Source organism: Medicago sativa, chromosome 2, assembly GCF_051527215.1.
Source record: "Medicago sativa cultivar Bolivia chromosome 2, Bolivia_mono, whole genome shotgun sequence".
Taxonomy (NCBI): Eukaryota; Viridiplantae; Streptophyta; class Magnoliopsida; order Fabales; family Fabaceae; genus Medicago; species Medicago sativa.
The window spans coordinates 23972668-23991855 of NC_140750.1; the positions used below are offsets into that span (position 1 = coordinate 23972668).

The window sequence follows — 19188 nt, forward strand, 5'->3', positions numbered from 1 at the left end:
GCCCGTGGTTTCTCTTGAATGGCTCCATTATTTGCTACTTTCCGTATTTTACCCAACATTCTAACATGTATACAGACTATTCGACTAAACGAAATGCATTTAAATTGTTTATCTAAAATAAATAAAAATAAAAAGCTTTTAATATCATATATTTCATTTTCATTACTCCCTCCGTTTCAAAATGAGTGTCGTTTTAGGTGTTTACACACATATTAAGAAATGCAATGATTAAAAGAAAGAGAATGATTATTTTACCAAATTATCCTTATTAACTATTGGTTAGTTTTAAAAGTAATACTCTGGAAGTAGTGTGCAGAGTATTAATTGGAGGGTACAATTGAAAAGAAAAAGTTATTATTGCATTTGAAACTGAAAGCGACATTCATTTTGAAACAAATTTTTTTTGCTAAAGCAACACTTATTTTGAAACGGAGGGAGTATTTCATAATACGTGTCTAGACATTCTAGGAGGATTTTTTTTATATTTTTTGTGAAAGAGACATCTAGGAGGATGTTACCTAGAAAGTGCAAATGCTAATCCTATGCATTTGTCGCTATAGATTTTGCTCATATGTCATGTTCAAGACCGGTTTGGAATTAAGCTACTAATCTCATCCATTGCAGCATATCCAAGGAATCATATTAATTCTTTGGGTCTTGTTAACCAGTGCCCCCGGGGCACTGGTTAAGGAAACTAAAAGAGGAAATTTCAAAGTAAAAATAACACTTTTTAAGCTTTTGATGAGTTGACAACACAAGTTCCAATGCTAGACTTTCTACATTTGATTCCTTAACCAGTGCCCCGGGGGCACTGGTTAACATTTCCCTAATTCTTTATACCTTGGAGACTTGTAAATGATGGAACAGATACGCGGTTCTTTGGTTTGATAGTAAGGATTTTTTTTTCTTTTTAAGGGAATGATTTTCTTTTATTAATCACTTATTTAGTCGGTCCTTGTGAGTTTAGTTCAATTGGTATAAACAATGCATATAATATGTACGGTCCGGGGTTTGAACCCCGGCCACCACCAAAAGTAATCACTTATTTAGTCTCTTTTTTCATTTTGACCCATCACAAATTTAGTCTTGAGATTTACATGTTAGATAACATAATTAGTTAAACCCTTAATTTATTATTCCAAGTATCGTTGCCTCTTTTAGTTTTGTCTCTAACGTGTATAAAAATAAAAATAATAAATAGGACAAAGTATATGAAATATATCAAAGTAATCCTTACTATTAAATTTAAGATGATGTTAGAGACTAATTAAACGAGATTTTTTTTTTTAAATAGTTTAGTGACTATAAATTTATCTTTATAAATTGAATAAGTGGGGTGTCCGGGTTTGAACCCTACCCCTACATATATGTGGTCCATATTATGAATTACATACATAATTAATTGAATGAACCTAAAAATTTAAATTTGCTTATAATTGACAATGGAGGGAGTAGTTTTTTTTAAGAGAATATTTGTTAATATGCCTCAATATGTAGAAGCTAAGTTGATGTTCCATGTATATATATGATTGTTTTCTTTGATAGTGACATTGGGATTTAATTAATTTGCATATAAATTTGAATACTACACCTCTTCACTTTGCTCCTCACAAAACAATATAGTGTTTTGAATTTTTATCTCTTGTCTAATGTCATCCTCGGAAACTATTGCAATTGAGGCTGTTGTAGTCATAGGTAGCATTCTAATTAAACCGTTATGATCTTTTTGTTTTTCATATTTTCCTTTGTTATGTTTTTTTTATTTCCTATTGATTTAGTGACAAGATTTCTAATTGAACATTATCAACTTTGCAGTAGTGATTGTTGTGAAGGTAGCTATTTTGATTTGTGTATGTAGAAAAAGACATCAAGGAAATGGTGGAACCATTAGTCCAGATTCACAATTTATAACACTCACTATGGATAAATTTTTAAACGACATGGAGAGGGAGAAGCCAATAAGATTCACCGGTCAACAACTGAGAATTGCAACAGACAACTACTCCAACTTGTTAGGGTCAGGTGGATTTGGTACAGTTTATAAAGGAATTTTCAGTAACGGAACCATGGTAGCTGTGAAGGTTTTGCGTGGTAGTTCTAACAAGAAAATTGACGAACAATTTATGGCAGAAGTTGGAACAATCGGTAGAATTCATCACTTTAATCTCGTTAGGTTATATGGATTTTGCTTTGAAAGAAATTTGATAGCGCTTGTTTATGAATACATGGGGAATGGATCACTTGATAGGTATTTGTTTCATGAAACAAAAGCGTTAGGATATGAAAAGCTTCATGAGATTGCAATTGGTACGGCAAGAGGCATTGCTTACTTGCATGAAGAGTGCCAACATAGAATAATCCACTACGATATAAAACCGGGAAATATTCTCTTGGATAAGAACTTCTATCCTAAAGTCGCTGATTTTGGTTTGGCGAAGCATTGTAATAGGGAAAATACTCACATAACGATGTCCGGAGGAAGGGGGACGCCTGGTTACGCCGCACCTGAGCTTTGGATGCCATTTCCTATAACTCACAAATGTGATGTCTATAGTTTTGGTATGCTATTATTTGAAATTATTGGTAGGAGAAGAAACCTTGACATAAAAAATACAGAAAGCCAAGAGTGGTTTCCAATTTGGGTTTGGAAAAAATTTGATGCTGGACTATTGGATGAGGCAATGATAGTTTGCGGAATAGAAGAGAAAAATAAAGAGATTGCTGAGAGAATGATTAAGGTAGCTTTATGGTGTGTTCAATATAGGCCAGAATTAAGACCTATAATGAGTGTTGTGGTGAAAATGTTGGAAGGTTCATTAGAAATTCCAAAGACTTTTAACCCATTTCAACATTTGATTGATGGGACTAAGTTTACTACTCATTCAGTGCAAGAGTCAAATACATACACAACTAGTGTTTCTTCTGTTATAGTAAGTGATTCCAGCATTGTATGTGCTACTCCTATTATGAGGAAATATGAGATTGAATTGGCATCTAGCACAGCTTGATGGAATGCATATGCTACATCATGAGAAGGATCTTGTGTTGTAATTAAGTTGTAAAGTTTCCTTTCTACTAGTTTGATCAATAGAATCTATTTTGCTTTGATGTCCTAACTTTTATTTTATTTTTTGTCAATGATGTTCTTTACTTTCACTTTTAATTTACTACGAGTTAACAGTCTTGTATATCTGGATGTTGGATAGTTCAACTGGTTCAAACTAAGGGTTAAGGAGTTTGAGGTTATAGTTTAAAATCGTACAAAAGATTAAATATTAATCTATTACTGACATTTGTCATTAAAAAAAATAACTTATGAGCAACCACCAGCTCATATTAGTTCGCTTTAGCAGCGATGGGTTGTAGCAGTGGTTCCAAGATGATTATTTATGAGCAACCACCAGCTCATATTAGTTCGCTTCTTTTTGCTGATTCTGTTGGGATATTACATTCCCGTAGTGTTGCCTTGTAGTTGTTTCTTTCGGGCTTAGGCCCTCTTTGTTTCCAAAAAAAAAAACAATTTTGTATATTTGCAACATAGCTTGAGCTAAATAGAGTTGTGTTATTTGAACAACCTTTTAGGTGACAACTTTTATAACAACCATAAATTTACAAAGAAAAAGAGGTATTACAATCATCACATCATTCTCTTTATCTTTTTCTCTCTCAAAGGAGATAATGGATTTTGGGTGTCTATTGGTTACTTTCCAAATAATAACGATAATAAACATTTCCTTCTATAGAAGCAAATTGTCATAGAAATTGCAACATGTAAGATTAAAATGCTATTATACCTATGGACCCAAAAAAATATATCATATCATGGGAGAGTTAAGGGTTAAAAGAGTTAAAAACTTTTGACATATGCATCTCAGACATCAAACTTCTCAATTTTTATCAATAATGTTGTTTTAAATATAATTCTCGAAGTTATCAAAGACTATAGTCAAATGGGTAGCTAGCTAGGAAAAAATGGAGATGGAGACAAACATTTCCATTGGAAAAATACAAAGAACGTCTCTCTTTCTTTATTATTTTAGTCTCATCTCATCATTTTATAGTCATTTAGTTCCTTCTCATACGAACAAAGAGTTCTTGAAGTTACGTTTTATATGCTTGGCATATTCAAGAAAGAATAAAGATTTTAATCATATGCGTGTTTCTATGATCTGTCTTGAAATTTAGAAAGCTGACTCATTGAATCATACTGATCCTATATTAAAATCTGCGATTTTAATCTATGTCGCGACATTAGCTTTTCTTAATACATTAGCAAATGACGTTTACATTTGACTGCAATTTAAAAATTCCACAAAAATATGTTAGCTTTATATCTCACCTCCATTCGCGGTCACCATCACTCCATCTGTTGTCCGGCCGTTCTCTGTGCAGAGCAAGTGTGCTTTGATTTTAGTATTTTTATGAGTATAAATATTGCATCTTAATTGTTACTTGGTTGAAGTTTCTAATGTGTTTCAAAAAGTTTCCGTGTTGCACATCAATATCTGTAGTTGGTTCTGCCAGACCTAATTCAGTTATGGCTAGTTCTGTTATGATTAAATTTAAATGTGACTCGAGTGGCCTGATAACAAGTGACTCATCGAGACTAAGTGTTAAGCCTGACTCAAACCTACCAAACCAAAGGTATCACCCACTTATAAATTAATTTAAGGTCATATCTCATCTAACATGGGACTATTAACACATTACCTCTCACACCAAAAACTGGACATCTAGAGTGTGACTCAAGTGGCCCGACAATGGGTGTCACAACAAATCTCAAATAGACTCTAATAAGTACATAAATTTAGGATTAGGCTTAATTCACACTACAACAAAAACTACTTTGAGAAACAACTATTATCGCCTTTAGTAGCAACATAAATGCTGCTAAAACTTTTACCGGCAATTACTTACTGAATGGTAATTCCAGTGTCGCTAAAAGCTTCAGCAGCAACTTGAACAACACTTCTTATAAATTTATTTTCAGGATCATATACTTGGAAGTCAAGATCATATATGTATACAAGTAATGATTTTCTTTCTATATATATATAATATATATATATATATATATATATATATACTCTTAGTGGCTACCACAGGTAGACTAAAAGCTATATTGAGCATAGTAACTGTTGGGATTTTAATATGTCATATCATATAATGCTGCTTTCTTCTTGTTCTATGTTGATTTCCAACTGTATACTTGCAGCTGTGTTTCTGTGGATGGTAACTATTTTTGTTTTATTTCTTGCGACAGAAGATCTCATTCTCAGATTGATAGGACTCCAAATCAAGCACAAAAATTCCAAACCTCAAAATGGATAAATTTCTGAATGATTTGGAAAGAGACAAACCAATGAGGTTCGTTAGTGAGTAATTAAGAATAGCAACAAATAACTGACTCGGGAGGTTTTGGAAAGTTCATAAAGGAAGTTTCAATTTCAATAATAAAACGGCCGAGGCTGTGAAGGAAATTTCTACATAGGAATTCTCACAAGATAGTTGAATAGAAATTTATAGCAGAAGTTTTTACAATTGGTAGAACTCAATATTTATCCCTTCAATCCGGTACTATTCGGCATTAACTTCAATCCTGAAGTTGCTGATTTTGGTTTGGCCAAGCTTCGTAACTAGGAAAATACTCATGACTTGCAGTTCAATCATCACATAATCATGACACTGGTGAATTTTCTAGCTCTTTTGTGATTGTAACTGAATTCGGAATTCGATGTGCTATTTATGTTATCGTTGGAAAGTAAGTGATAGAATCAGTCTCTAAATGATGTTTTGAAATATTTTCCGTTTATTGTATTAGCTCCGTTGAATCTCTTATATTTTTGTAGGGAAACAAAGTCAATATGTTCTTTTTGTGTAAACTAGGTAAAGTCTGTACGCAAGACTGCATAGACTAACTTTCTAGGGTCGGGTATGGACATAATGGATGACAAAGTTATGGCTCAAGAGTTTCAACGCTGGTGCATTCATAGGAATGAATTCAATATCTATTTTATATATCTTATAAACAAAGTCAATACACATTTAATAAAAAAAATAAAACTATTGTACAGAAATTTGAAACAAACACTCAAGCATAGAATATTCTGTCGGCAGAATTGCCAAAATTAGTATGTTGAACCCTTATATGAGGTAGTTTCATAGCATAAGTTTCTTTTTTCACTGTTCTTCCATTATACATCCAAGTGCATGTTTAGATTGGTGGTGTTTGGCGAAATCATGGTGCACCGACCATGAATATGACACAAGCCGTACTTCATAGCTTCAACAAACCCACATTGCTTCCCGTGAAACATGATTTCGTTAAAGCCACCTTGATTCCAAACATGCACTAAGTAGGTTTTTCAATTTGAAATGATTCGTGTTTGATTTTTGAACCAGATTCTCTGAAAGATTCTGTATTCCATGATGATATGGTGGCATCAGAATCTTCAGTGCTTCCTTCTTGTGTCGAATTTTCTTTAGGAGGAACAAGATTATGGAAGGGAAATGGAGGTGAAGAAATTTCAATTTCACCCTCTAACATCTTCACAACAGTACTCATTAGAGGTCTATCATTTGGTGAATATTGAACACACCATAGAGCAACCTTTAACATTCTCTCAGCTATCTCATTATCTTTCTCTTCAACTCCACAAAGTGCAAGCATAACAACCAATTCATTATTCTCAAACATTTCCCATGTCCATTTTGGAAACCATTGTTGTGATTCATTATAGCTAGAATCAAAATGCCTTCTTCTCCCAACAATTTCAAATAGAAGAATACCAAAACTATAAACATCACATTTACATGTCACTGGATAGGGCTTCCACATTTCTGGTGCGGCATATCCTCTCGTTCCTCTAAAGTGAGTATTCATTACAATGTTACTTTCTCTACTACGTAACTTTGCTAATCCGAAATCAGCTATTTTTGGTACTAATTTCATGTCAAGAAGAACATTTTCTGGTTTGATATCATAATGAATTATTCTTTGTTGACAATCCTCATGTAAATAAGCAATTCCTTTCGCCGTTCCAATTGCAATCTCGTGAAACCTTCGCAACTCAACGTCACGATTCTGGCTGCCAAATAAGTACTTGTCTAGAGAACCATTTTCAACATACTCATAAATAAGTGCTCTCGTGTCATGGCCAAAACAGAATCCATAAAGTTTGACTAAATTGTTATGGTAAGTTCTTCCAATAGTGCTAACTTCTGCTTTGAATTGCTCTTCCATTCCCATATCCAAACAGTTGAGAACTTTCACTGCAACATTTTCTCCATTTGCTAATTCTCCTTTAAAGACAACTCCAAAAGCACCAGAACCTAATATGGTTGAGTAGCTTTTTGTAATTTCATCAAGTTTCTCGGGCGTGAATCTTATCGGTTTCTCTCTGTTGATGTTGCTTAAGAATCTTTCCATGGTTGGAAATTCAGCTTTTGAATCTTGTGGTATTACAACTTCAATTTTGCTGGCTGAAGATAATGAGTTTGGAGATATTTGATTATCTTTTTCTGTGGTTGGAATCTGAGTGTAAGCTGGAATTGCTGTTCCGGCTTTCTTTAGACACTCAATAATAGCATACACTATTGCTATAACAGCAATTATTACCACCACTCCATATACTGAAAAATGGAAATAGAGCATAATTCTACATTAAATTCAATTCTTCCAATCCAAGTACAAGACATTTGTTTGGTAGGATTATAAGAATTAATAACTAAACTAGTTAAACATTGCAATATTGTAAACATCATAAAATCTACATTCATAATGAATAAACCATTAAATGCTATAATATAGATTTGCTTTACTATGGCATGTAATTATGCCTATGGTAATTGTTATTTTGTTTTCATCCCTCAATGTTACTCAGTTTTGGTTTTAGTTTAAAACATGTGACATCAAATTTATTTCTAAGAATTGATTCAACATGATTCATATTCATATAAGAGCTTATCATATAAGTTCTAATTTATAAACAATTTCTATAACAAAAGATAAAATTAAGTTAAACGGTTTTCATATAATTATAAGTTGATATCATAAGCTATATCTTGCAGAGCTTATGGAAATAAGCTGAAAGTTGTTCATAGACATGTCATTAGTTGTTTCTATAAGATCTTTCAAACAATCTCACAAGTGAATGCAAACATACTCTAAAAACATATCTAAAGCTATTATATTCATGCATACAAGAAAAGGATTAGTTATCTAGAGTTGTTCATACCTACAGATGCTGCTACAGCCCATTTCATAGAAGAATCAACAGTGTCACCAAATCTGTCAAAAGTTCTCTGAGCCTGTGTATCAAAATTGTCTGATGATGAAGTGTAAAAAGAAGGAGGAGAATCAGGAAACTGATAGTGAAAATTACTCATGTTTGTTCCCTTGCTTGAAGAGTTTATGTTTGGAATTTGGATTAACAAAATATTCAAATGGCATGCAAATTGGTATAACAAGTTATGTAGTAACCTTGCTTGTTAGTGTCAAATTAGAAAATAGTGTCTTTGACCAAATCAAGTCCATCAATTCTATGGCCATAATGTGCTACCAAATTAAAACGCGTTTTTGCATAGTCAAAGGCTCTAGGAAATTATTAGAAGTTTCAAAGCTTTTTTTTTTAAACAAAAAAACAGACGAATTGAAAGGATGTATTTATTTTTAAAAATTTAATAATCATATACATACGATATAAAAAATAGAGTAATGATATTTGAACAACCTTGTTGTTCTCTCTTGTTATTGATCAAAAACAATAGAGAGAGAGAAATGAAGATAACACAATGTGAGTATGAGAGAAAGTTCTCCAAAAGTTGTACAAATATCATTTCTATAAAAAATATTTCAAAACCATCCCACAATATTCAATACGTGTATTGTTTGTCAATGAAGTTGACTTAGTTAGTAAGAAGTTGATTTATCCGTAAGGTTGAACTCTTTTGGGGGGAAAATAGTAGAAAAAATAAGGCTTATTTACATTTTTAGTCCCTTAACTAATTATGTGGTTTCATTTTGGTCCCCTAACTAATTATCGTTACAAACTGGTCCCGCAAGTCTATTCCGTCCATCAGTTAAGTCCCTTCCGTCTGTTTTAAATTAGAAACCGTTAAGTTTTGAGAGATTTGTAGAGAGAGAAAACGACATCTTCATCTTTCTCTCTTCTCCCGTCGTTCCTTTCCTTCTTCATTCTTCCCAAAATATCATTTCTTCTTCCTGCCCTTACCAACTTCAAATACTCTTATCTGAACAAAGCATGTTCCTGAAACCTTTTAAATGACCTGAAACCTTTTAAATAATCTGGTCAACACATCAGGCAGCTGAACCAGCACAAAATTAACGCCAACAGCAAAACTGACAACATGCCGCTGAACAACCAAATCAGCCCTGCATAACCCACGCAGGCATACCAGCAAAACAGCCGCTGCCCTCACCATAAAAACCAGACCGAAGCAGCTGGACACAACACTGCTTCTGGCCTGTCAAACCGAAACAGCAGCAGAAACCGCTGCAGGCCTCCCCTGGTAGCATGTTCTTAACAGACACAGACACAACTATTGTACCCTGCACAATGTAGATACAATCACACAAGCCTAATAACCAAATGACAGAAACAGAAACCAAAAATGCCGTGGCCCTCAATTCAGTCAAATCAAAGCCAAACAACAATTACATTGGAAGAGAATGAAACCATTCATTGATTCACAAGATAATCATACATTAACTTAAAAGAAATTCATTAATTGTTTCCCAAAAAAATTTTTCCCAAAATTCGGATTGGTTACATCACTAACAGTTCTCAACACTTGTTTTTCACCACATCTACAGTCTCTACATGATCTTCTCCTGAGAATAGATCCATAACACGAAGCTGACGAGTTTCCACTTTGCTGCATAGAGTTGGTTTTCGAATTCTGGAACACTGGACATGATGAGTTGTTTAGTGAAGAGTATTTGAAGTTGGTAAGGGCAGGAAGAAGAAATGATATTTTGGGAAGAATGAAGAAGGAAAGGAACGACAGGAGAAGAGAGAAAGATGAAGATGTCGTTTTCTCTCTCTACAAATCTCTCAAAAACCTTATTCCCAACCCACACTTGCCACCTCATCACAACTTAACGGTTTTTAATTTAAAACAGACGGAAGGGACTTAACTGATGGACGGAACAGACTTGCGGGACCAGTTTGTAAGGATAATTAGTTAGGGGACCAAAATGAAACCACATAATTAGTTAAGGGACTAAAAATGTAAATAAGCCAAAAAATAATTAACCCTCAATCATCTATCTTTGATGGATGAAGTAGAAAAAAATAAGATTGTAGATGAAAGAGAAATAGAGAGAGATGGCATTCTTTTTTTATTTTTTTTACAAAACTGAGAGATGCATTCTTTCTTTCTTTTTTTGAAAGAGAGAGATGCATTCTTCTTGTTTGTGGTTTCTTGTTGGACCAAAACATAATATATTTATAAGCGAAAGAAAAAAAAATTAGACCAAAAACTTTTTTTTTTGAAGAAAGACCAAAAACTTAATATCTTTAAAATAAAAGTATAGATATATGAAGGAAAAGAAACTGTTATTGAATTAAATAGAAAATAATTAAATTATCAATTAAATAGTTTATATAAATAGTAAAATTTGAAATAAAAGTATAATATGATTTATATAAAGAAAAATGTGAAGAAGAAAAAAAGTTACACCAATAGTTTATGAGTAAAACTTGCCTCGTCATTTCAATGGACCTTACATATAAAATAAGAAAATTGGACTTGTTGCTTAAAAATTATGAGTTCAATATTATATACTACTTCCTCCGGTCCTATTTATAAGAGAAAGTTGACTTTTTAGATACATTGAATAATGTATGTATCTAGTCAAGAACCTAAACCAATTAAATACATAAATTATTTAATGTATCTAAAAAATAAATTGTCTCTTGTAAATAGGACTGGAGGGAGTATTTCTCAATGTTTCATGCTGATAAAAAGATTAGGAGCTGACAATATTCTGCAAACTAACCTTCCTTCAGAAAAGATTTGGATTTTGGATTGCACTTTATTACAACAAAGTTGAGATGATGAACGTGACTTGCAACTTCTAATTGATTTCCGAGCCTTGACTTAGTAAAAAAAAAAAGCTAAAGTGCAACTTTGGCCCCTTATCTTTTAAAAAGTTGCGATTTTGGCCCCCTAACTTTGAAAACTATAATTTTGGCCCCCTAACTTTGAAAACTGCTGAGAAGGCGACACGTGTCCAAAAAAAGGGGCCATTTTGAAAAGATAAGGGGCCATAATCGCAACATTTTGAAAAGATAAGGGGTCAATAGACATATTTCCCTTAAGTTAGGGGGTTAAAAGAGCATATTTCCCTAAACATGGGGGACCAAAATTGTAGTTTACATACTTAGGGGGTCAAAATCGCAACTTTTTGAAAGATAGGGGGCCAAAGTTGCACTTTAGCCAAAAAAAACGCGTTTTAATATGTAACACATTTATGGCCATTGAATTGATGGACTAATAATTTCTTTGGTCAAAGTTAGAAATTTCTTCATTCAAACTACTAACAAGCAAAGTCACTACATAACTTGATAATCCTAATCCCAACTATAAACTCTACGAAGCTTAAAGAAAAAATTTATATTTCTCCTTCCTTTTCCACGTCATCAGACAATTTTGATACACAGGTTCATACAACTTCTGACAGTGTTGATTCTACTAAGAAATGGGCTGTAGCAGAATTTGTAGGTATGAAACAGTAGAGATAAGATAACTAATCCTTTTCATGTATATACTCCTACTAAGCTTTAAATATGTTTTTATTCTTGAAATGGCTTAAATGTGTGATAAGCCCATACAATTACACCACTTTTTGGTTTTGGTCCTTACAGTTTTTATTGTTTGGTTTCAGTCCCTGCACTTTATTAAAACATTGCTATTGGTCCCTACTGTTAGTGAAACGTTAAAAAATAAGGGAAGGTTAACGGAGTGCCACATGGTGTATAATCATAGGGCCACGTGGCACTGTAAAAGTGTTTTTTTACATTAAAAATTTTCTTATTTTCCAATATTACTTAAATAGATTTAAAAAAAAAGATTTATGTTCCATATTCTCGTTGAACGTGATTTGCAGGCTGATTGATTTACTGGTTTTCTCTACATCTCCTCCTTGTGCGATTGTCTTTAAATTCTCTTTGATTTCCTGATTGAAACCTCTAAATTAGTTCAAGCATTCCTTTCTGTTCCAAACTCCCTCTCCGTCAGTCGCCGATAGCTTAATCGAAACTCGCATATTCCTCAACCACCCATACGATGAAAGCATACTAAAGGGGACGGAGATTGGAGTTTTCAATTGAATAGGTTGGTTCATGGTGGCAATTTCAACTGGATTGTTGAGATTGTGAAAGGTTCTTTTTTTGTCCCGATTTCAGCAGAAATTCGTGATTGGAAAGCTCAAATATGAATTGTTGTTTTTTGTCGTTGCATCTGTTCTAAAATTGCAGAATCCATGGTGATGATGAAGATTAAATAATATATATGGTGATTCTGTAGATTTAAAGAAAACAACGAACAATATGGATTGGGTGGTGATGAAGAAAACGTGACGGTGATTTAAAGATGACGAAGGAGATAAAATGGTGGTGATGGATTTAATTTCTTTCTTATTATTTTCTAGTTAATACTTATTAATGAAATAATAATATTAAAACAACCGTTTTAAAAAACACTTTACAGTGCCACGTGGCCCAATAATTGTACGCCACGTGGCACTCCGTTAGCCTTCCTTTTTTTTTTTAACGTTTAGTAACAGTAGGGACCAATAGCAATGTTTTCATAAAGTGCAGGGACCGAAACCAAACGATAAAAACTGCAGGGACCATAACCAAAAAGTGGTGTAATTGCAGCGACTTATCACATATATAAGCCTTCTTGAAATTTCTTTAAGTGTTATGTATGTTTTTCATCCTTGTAAATATATCAATTGTTTATTTTAAGTTCTGTTTGGAAACAAAAAACATCAAATAGTTGATAAATTAGCTTATAGGAGATTAGTTTATAGCGAATGAGCTTAGAGTGATTGGCTTATAAGCTAGCTTACACTTATAGCGGTTTAAATTAGTTGATTGAGTTTGCAGTATTTGGTAAAATAGCAGTAGAACTAGCATATAAATGTGAAATGACATAGAAAATATATATTTAATGAATATTTAATTTTCTTCAATTAAAGTAACGGTTCCAAAATTGGAAGAAAAAATGATAAGCCATTAGATTTAAGCTACTTGAATTAGCTTATAAAAAAAACATTATAAGCTAATAAAAATAAGTTATAAGCATTTGAGTAAATAGTTGTTACCAAACAAGTACTTTTTAGTCATATGAACTTATAAAGTATAAGGGTCATGCTAACTATATGTGTCTTAGCAACCAGACTCTTGGTGTCCAAAAAATTTCCTTCGAATTTCTCTCACATTTTCTGTTACCAATTTTTTTTATGATATGGCCTCGATGAGACCATAAATATCATTTCTATAAAAAATATTTCAAAACCATCCCACTATATTTCAATATGTGTATTTTTCGTCAATGAAGTTGACTTAGTTGGTAAGAAGTTGATTCATCCGTAAAGTTGAACTCTTTTAGGGAGGGGAATATGTGCGTTGACTATTTAAGCTTGGAACAAGGTCTACTGAGCAATCTGTTGATTTTGCTCGATCCTCCGTCGGAGCTTTGCCCGTTGCTCATGGTAAATAGTAGAAAAAATAATTAATCCTCATCTCTCTTTGATGGATGAAGTAGAAAAAAATAAGATCGTGGATGAAAGAGAAATAGAGAGATGGCATTTGTAACATCCCAGACTGCTTTTAGGATTGCCGACTAACCCCACAAACCAACACGAGTCTTTTCAGCATGCTTTGTCCTCACTCGCATGCTTACCGGGAAACTTCCCGGTAGGTCACCCATCATAAAACTACTCCAAGTCAAGCACGCTTAACTGTGGAGTTCTTATGGAATGAACTACCGAAAAGAAGATGCATCTTGTTGATATGGGTAGTACCTAACAATTCTTATAAGCCAACCTTCAACCATGTAGTCCCATACCTACACAGCCTCCGGATCCCTCTCATTCCGATGTGATTCGGCTCCTCTTATTAATGTGGGGTCATCCTTACGGATAGTGCCCGTTCCAACTGGCGGCAACCTTTCGTATCCAACTGGCGGGATATCGAAAGCCACGTCGTGGGTGTTACAGCATTCTTTTTTTATTTTTTTTGACAAAACTGAGAGATGCATTCTTTCTTTCTTTCTTTTTTTTTTTTTTTTTGAAAGAGAGAGATGCATTCTTCTTGTGACTTGTTGGACCAAAACATAATATATTTTTAAGCGAAATAAAAAAAATTAGACCAAAAAGTTAATATCTTTAAAATAAAAGTATAAATATATGAAGGAAAAGAAACTATTATTGAATTAAATAGAAAATAATTAAATTATCAATTAAATAGTTTATATAAATAGTAAAAATTGAAATAAAAGTATAATATGATTTATATAAAAAGAAAATTGAAGAAAAAAATATTTACACCAATAGTTTATGAGTAAATTTTTTTTTTTTTTTAGGAGTTTATGAGTAAAACTTGCCTTGTCATTTCAATGGACCTTACATATAAAATAATACTGAAAATTGGTTACTTGAAAATTATGAGTTCAATATTATACTATTTCTCTAAGTTTCATGCTAAAGAAAATTAGGAACTGACATTGTTCTGCAAACTAAGTACTAACCTTCCTTCAGAAAAGATTTGGACTGCACTTTATTACAACAAAGTTGAGATGATGAAGGTGACTTGCAACTTCTAATTGATTTCCTAGAACCTTGACTTAGTAAAAAAACGCGTTTTAATATGTACTACATTTATGGCCATTGAATTTATGGACTAATAATTTCTTAGGTCAAAGATAGAAATTTCTTCATTCAAACTACTAATAATCCCAACTATAATAAACTCTACAGCCTTTCCTGTACAAAGCTTAAAGAAGGAAAAAAATCTCCTTCCTTTTTACACATCATCAGACAATTTTGATACACAGGCTCATACAACTTTTGACAGATTTGATGACAGTGTTGATTCTACTATGAAATGGGGAGTAACAGAATCTGTAGGTATGAAACAGTAGAGATAACTAATCCTTTTCATGTATATACTCTTGGAATATACTCCTACTAAGCTTTAAATATGTTTTTATTCTTGAAATTTCTTTTAGGGTTGTGTATGTTTTTCATCCTTGTTAATATATCAATTGTTTATTTTAAGTTCTGTTTGGAAACAAAAAATAGGAAATAGTCGATAAATTAGCTTATAGGAGATTAGTTTATAGCGAATGAGCTTAGAGTGATTGGCTTATAAGCTAGCTTACACTTATAGCGGTTTAAATTAGTTGATTGAGTTTGCAGTATTTGGTAAAATAGTAGTAGAACTAGCATATAAATGTGAAATGACATAGAAAATATATATTTAAAGAATATTTAATTTTCTTCAATTAAAGTAACAGTTCCAAAATTGGAAGAAAAAATGATAAGCCATTAGATTTAAGCTACTTGAATTAGCTTATAAAAAAACATTAACATTATAAGCTAATAAAATTAAGTTATAAGCATTTGAGTAAATAGTTGTTACCAAACTAGTATTTTTTAGTCATATGAACTTATAAAGTATAAGGGTTATGCTAACTATATGTGTCTTAGCAACCAGACTCTTGGTGTCTAAAAAATTTCCTTCGAATTTCTCTCACATTTTCTGTTACCAATTTTTTTTATGATATGGCCTCGATGAGACCATAAATATCTTTAACTTAATAAATTAATTAATTTCATATTTAACTTAATGTAGTCATGTTCAATTTCAATTATTGTATAGTATATGGAGTGCAATTATTGAGTGCTGGAAGAAAGGAGGAACAGCAATGTCTGCTGACACTAAGATTCCAACCATAGAGAAAGATAATCAAATATCTTCAAAAGCTTATGATTTTCCAATCAGATTCACACCAGAACAACTTAATGAAGTTACAAATAAGTGCAACTTCTCTTTTGATAAGATGATACAACAAAAAACCTTGTTAGGTCATAGTGCTGCTGGAACTAACTTCAAAGGAGAATTATCAAATGGAGAAAAAGTTGCAGTCAAAGATTTCCACTGTTTTGAAACGGGAATGGAAGAACAATTCATAGCAGATGTTACCACAATTGCAAGAATTCATCATAGCAATATAGTCAAAGTTTATGGATTCTGCCTACACCGTCATAAAAACTCACTTGTTTATGAGTATGTTGAAAATGGTTCTCTAGCCAAGTACTTATTTGATAGCAAGAACCGCGATGAGTTAGGTTTTGAAAAGCTTCGTGAGATTGCGATTGGAATAGCTAAAGGAATTTGTTATTTACATGAGGAATGTGAATATAGAATAATTCATTATGATATTAGACCAGAAAATATTCTTCTTGACAAGGAATTTGTACCGAAGGTAGCTGATATTGGATTGTCGAAGCTTCGAAGTAGAAAAAGTCACATTGCAATGAATACTCGCTTTGAAGGAAAAGCAGCTTATGCAGCACCAGAAATGTGGAAGGCTTATCCGGAAACATATAAATGTGATGTTTATAGTTTTGGTATTCTTCTATTTGAAATTGTAGGTAGAAGAACGCGTTTTATTGATCCTAGATATAGCAAATCACAAATGTGGTTTTCAAAAAGGACATGGGAAATGTTTGAGAATAATGAATTGGTTGCAATGCTTGAATTTTGTGGAATTGAAAAGAAAGATAATGAGAGAGCTGAGAGAATGTTAAAGGTTGCTCAATGGTGTGTTCAATTTTCACCAGATGATAGACCTCTAATGAGTACTGTTGTGAAAATGTTGGAGGGTGAAAAAGAAATTTTACAGGCTCCATTTCCCTTTCATAATCGGGTTTCGGCTAAAGAAAATTTGACGCAAGAGGCGAGCACTGCAGATTCCGATACTGCTACCTCATCATGGCATACAAAATCTTTGAGGGAATCTGGTTTCAGAGCCAAACAAAGTGCATTTCAGGTTGAAAAACCTACTTAGTGTGTGACGGTGTGAATTTATTGAAGCTCTGAAGTATGTCATAATAACAGTGGTGAAACATGATTTTGTCAAACTTACCATAAATTCAAGCATGCACTAAAATGTACCTAAGTTGTAATGAGAAGAAAAAGAAACTTGTGCTACAAGTATTCCATGTTTGTGTTTTTTCTCAAATTTAAATACAATAGTTTTATAGATTTATTTGTTAATAAAATGTGTATTGACTTTATTTATAAAGGTATCCAATAGACATCTCGTTTATATAATGTATAAACATCAAAATTATAAGTTACACTTGAGGTGTTAGCTCAGTGCTAAGAGTTTAGTCTTGTAATCTCGAAGGTACATAGTTCAAACCCCCTTGCGGGGGACGGTTTGTAACATGGTCATTATTCTCGCTTTAATTAATAATTATTTTCCCTTCTCCACTTCTTTTTAAAGAGTATCCACTAGGTATCTAGAATCCATGTCTCCGAATGTAGAAGTGTTAAAACTTTAGAGGGAGAGTTTTGTTATCCATTGTTCTCCTACCCAGCTTTAGGGATTAGTCTAGGATACACGATTTGCTCAAAGAACCGAAACAATAAAATTTTCACCACATCACTCAGCATTGGTCTTGGTTTTGGCCTGTATTGAAGACCTGACAAAGCTACCTTAACCATTCTCTCAGCAGTCTCCCTCCTTACTCCACATGCTATTATCAACCTTCCAAGCTCTCCAACATCAAATCTTTTCCAAGAACACATTGGAAACAACACCTAGCTTTCTGAAAGGTCAATATCAAGGTTTCTTCTCCTACTTATGAATTACAAATAACAACATACCGAAGCTATGAACATTGCATTTACAAGTTACACGAGGTCCCTCTCTTTCGCATCATCGTTATATTATATGAGTATTTTCCTTGTAACAAGGTTTGCAAAACCAAAATCAGCAACTTTTAAATTGAATTTACTTTCTAATAGAACAATTCCTGGTTTTATATCACAATGGATCATTCTTTGTTTGCACTCGTCATGCAAATATGCAATGCCTCTTGTTGTTCCAACTGAAATCTCTTGACACTTCCCAAATCTCAAAGTGTTGTGTTTGTGAAACAGATAACCAGATTGAAGTTTTAAATTCTACCAATTGTACCAACTTCTGCCATAAATTGATCTTCAATTCTCTTGCCAAAATTCTCATGGACAATAAGTATGGACAGGTTATTTGTAGGTTTCATTATATGGATAAAAAGTGTATTCAAAAAACAGTGCTCTCAGTAATTTTTCAATGTAAAATCCCTAAAGTTGAAACAGAAACAGTAGTTACATCAGTAGTTATATTAGTCGGTTTCATTATGCTTGCTTTCTCAATTTAAGTGCATTTTAGGAAAAATAATATGTTAATTAACATTTTCTTATCTTTGAGTCGGACAATGTTACACATGTTAAACTTTTTTTACTTATAAATAAGTCAGGATTAATACCAGCTACGATGGATAATGAAGCTTCTAGCTCATTGTGGTAGTCATTGTATAGGCAGAATTTTTTTTCACAAATATAGTACTGAGAAAGCGGAAATATTGTGGGATTTATGTACAAAATACAATGTAGAAAGCATATATATCATCATAGTATTGTTGTTATTCACAAAATTAAGAGTTTGACGAAGATGACTGAGGTCAACATAAAGTCAACGTTTTCAATGAAAATCAAAAGTTCCGGAAAGGGTCAACATAAACAAAATTACTGTGTATGTCGAGCCACATCTCATTTTCCCTATAAACACGGGTAGTGGAGAACGAGATCATTCAGCACATGGTACATTAAAACACCAATTCGATAGAATATCAGGCGACAAAGATCAACTTAAAGATATGTGTCGCTTTGTAGCACACGATTAAGTGAAAATAGTTTAGCGAGCTAACTCCCGCAACAGTGACATATCAGATACCTAGTTTCCTTTCTATATAAATACTAGTTCTCACAAAGAACAGCTAAATTTCTAAAGATTACTCCTAACCAGAATCAAACTCAAGTTTTGTGCAGCCTTTGGGTTTGTTTTTATTGCTGCCTGCTGCCGAGGCCGTAGTGCTTGGGG

At 33.0% G+C, this 19188-nt stretch overlaps 3 protein-coding genes across 3 annotated transcripts; 2 read left to right on the forward strand and 1 right to left on the reverse strand.

Moving 5' to 3' along the window:
• Positions 1-1588: 1588 nt before the first annotated feature.
• Positions 1589-3112, forward strand: LOC146945684 (G-type lectin S-receptor-like serine/threonine-protein kinase At1g34300). Its single transcript, XM_085743983.1, has 2 exons — positions 1589-1695; positions 1816-3112. Exons 1-2 carry the CDS (start codon positions 1650-1652, stop codon positions 3006-3008), a joined length of 1239 nt encoding a protein of 412 aa, XP_085600109.1. The 5' UTR covers positions 1589-1649; the 3' UTR covers positions 3009-3112.
• Positions 3113-5959: 2847 nt separating this feature from the next.
• Positions 5960-8446, reverse strand: LOC146945685 (PR5-like receptor kinase). Its single transcript, XM_085743984.1, has 2 exons — positions 8238-8446; positions 5960-7632 (listed from the first exon to the last, which is right to left on the reverse strand). The coding sequence occupies exons 1-2, from the start codon at positions 8386-8388 to the stop codon at positions 6353-6355; spliced, it is 1431 nt and encodes a 476-aa protein (XP_085600110.1). The 5' UTR covers positions 8389-8446; the 3' UTR covers positions 5960-6352.
• Positions 8447-14481: 6035 nt separating this feature from the next.
• On the forward strand, positions 14482-17442 carry LOC146945686 (rust resistance kinase Lr10-like). The gene is made up of 2 exons (XM_085743985.1): positions 14482-15160; positions 15915-17442. The coding sequence occupies exons 1-2, from the start codon at positions 15138-15140 to the stop codon at positions 17104-17106; spliced, it is 1215 nt and encodes a 404-aa protein (XP_085600111.1). The 5' UTR covers positions 14482-15137; the 3' UTR covers positions 17107-17442.
• The last annotated feature ends 1746 nt before the right edge of the window (positions 17443-19188 follow it).

What these genes read in the sequence shown, in the direction of transcription:
- LOC146945684 (XM_085743983.1), top strand. Translation starts at nt 1,650, where the DNA reads ATGTCATCCTCGGAAACTATTGCAATTGAGGCTGTTGTAGTCATAG. An exon ending in TGAGGCTGTTGTAGTCATAG is followed by an intron (nt 1,696 to 1,815) that starts GTAGCATTCTAA and finishes TCAACTTTGCAG; the next exon opens with TAGTGATTGTTGTGAAGGTA.
- LOC146945685 (XM_085743984.1), bottom strand. Translation starts at nt 8,388, where the DNA reads ATGAGTAATTTTCACTATCAGTTTCCTGATTCTCCTCCTTCTTTTTAC. An exon ending in GGCTGTAGCAGCATCTGTAG is followed by an intron (nt 7,633 to 8,237) that starts GTATGAACAACT and finishes TCCATTTTTCAG; the next exon opens with TATATGGAGTGGTGGTAATA.
- LOC146945686 (XM_085743985.1), top strand. Translation starts at nt 15,138, where the DNA reads ATGGGGAGTAACAGAATCTGTAG. An exon ending in GGGAGTAACAGAATCTGTAG is followed by an intron (nt 15,161 to 15,914) that starts GTATGAAACAGT and finishes ATTATTGTATAG; the next exon opens with TATATGGAGTGCAATTATTG.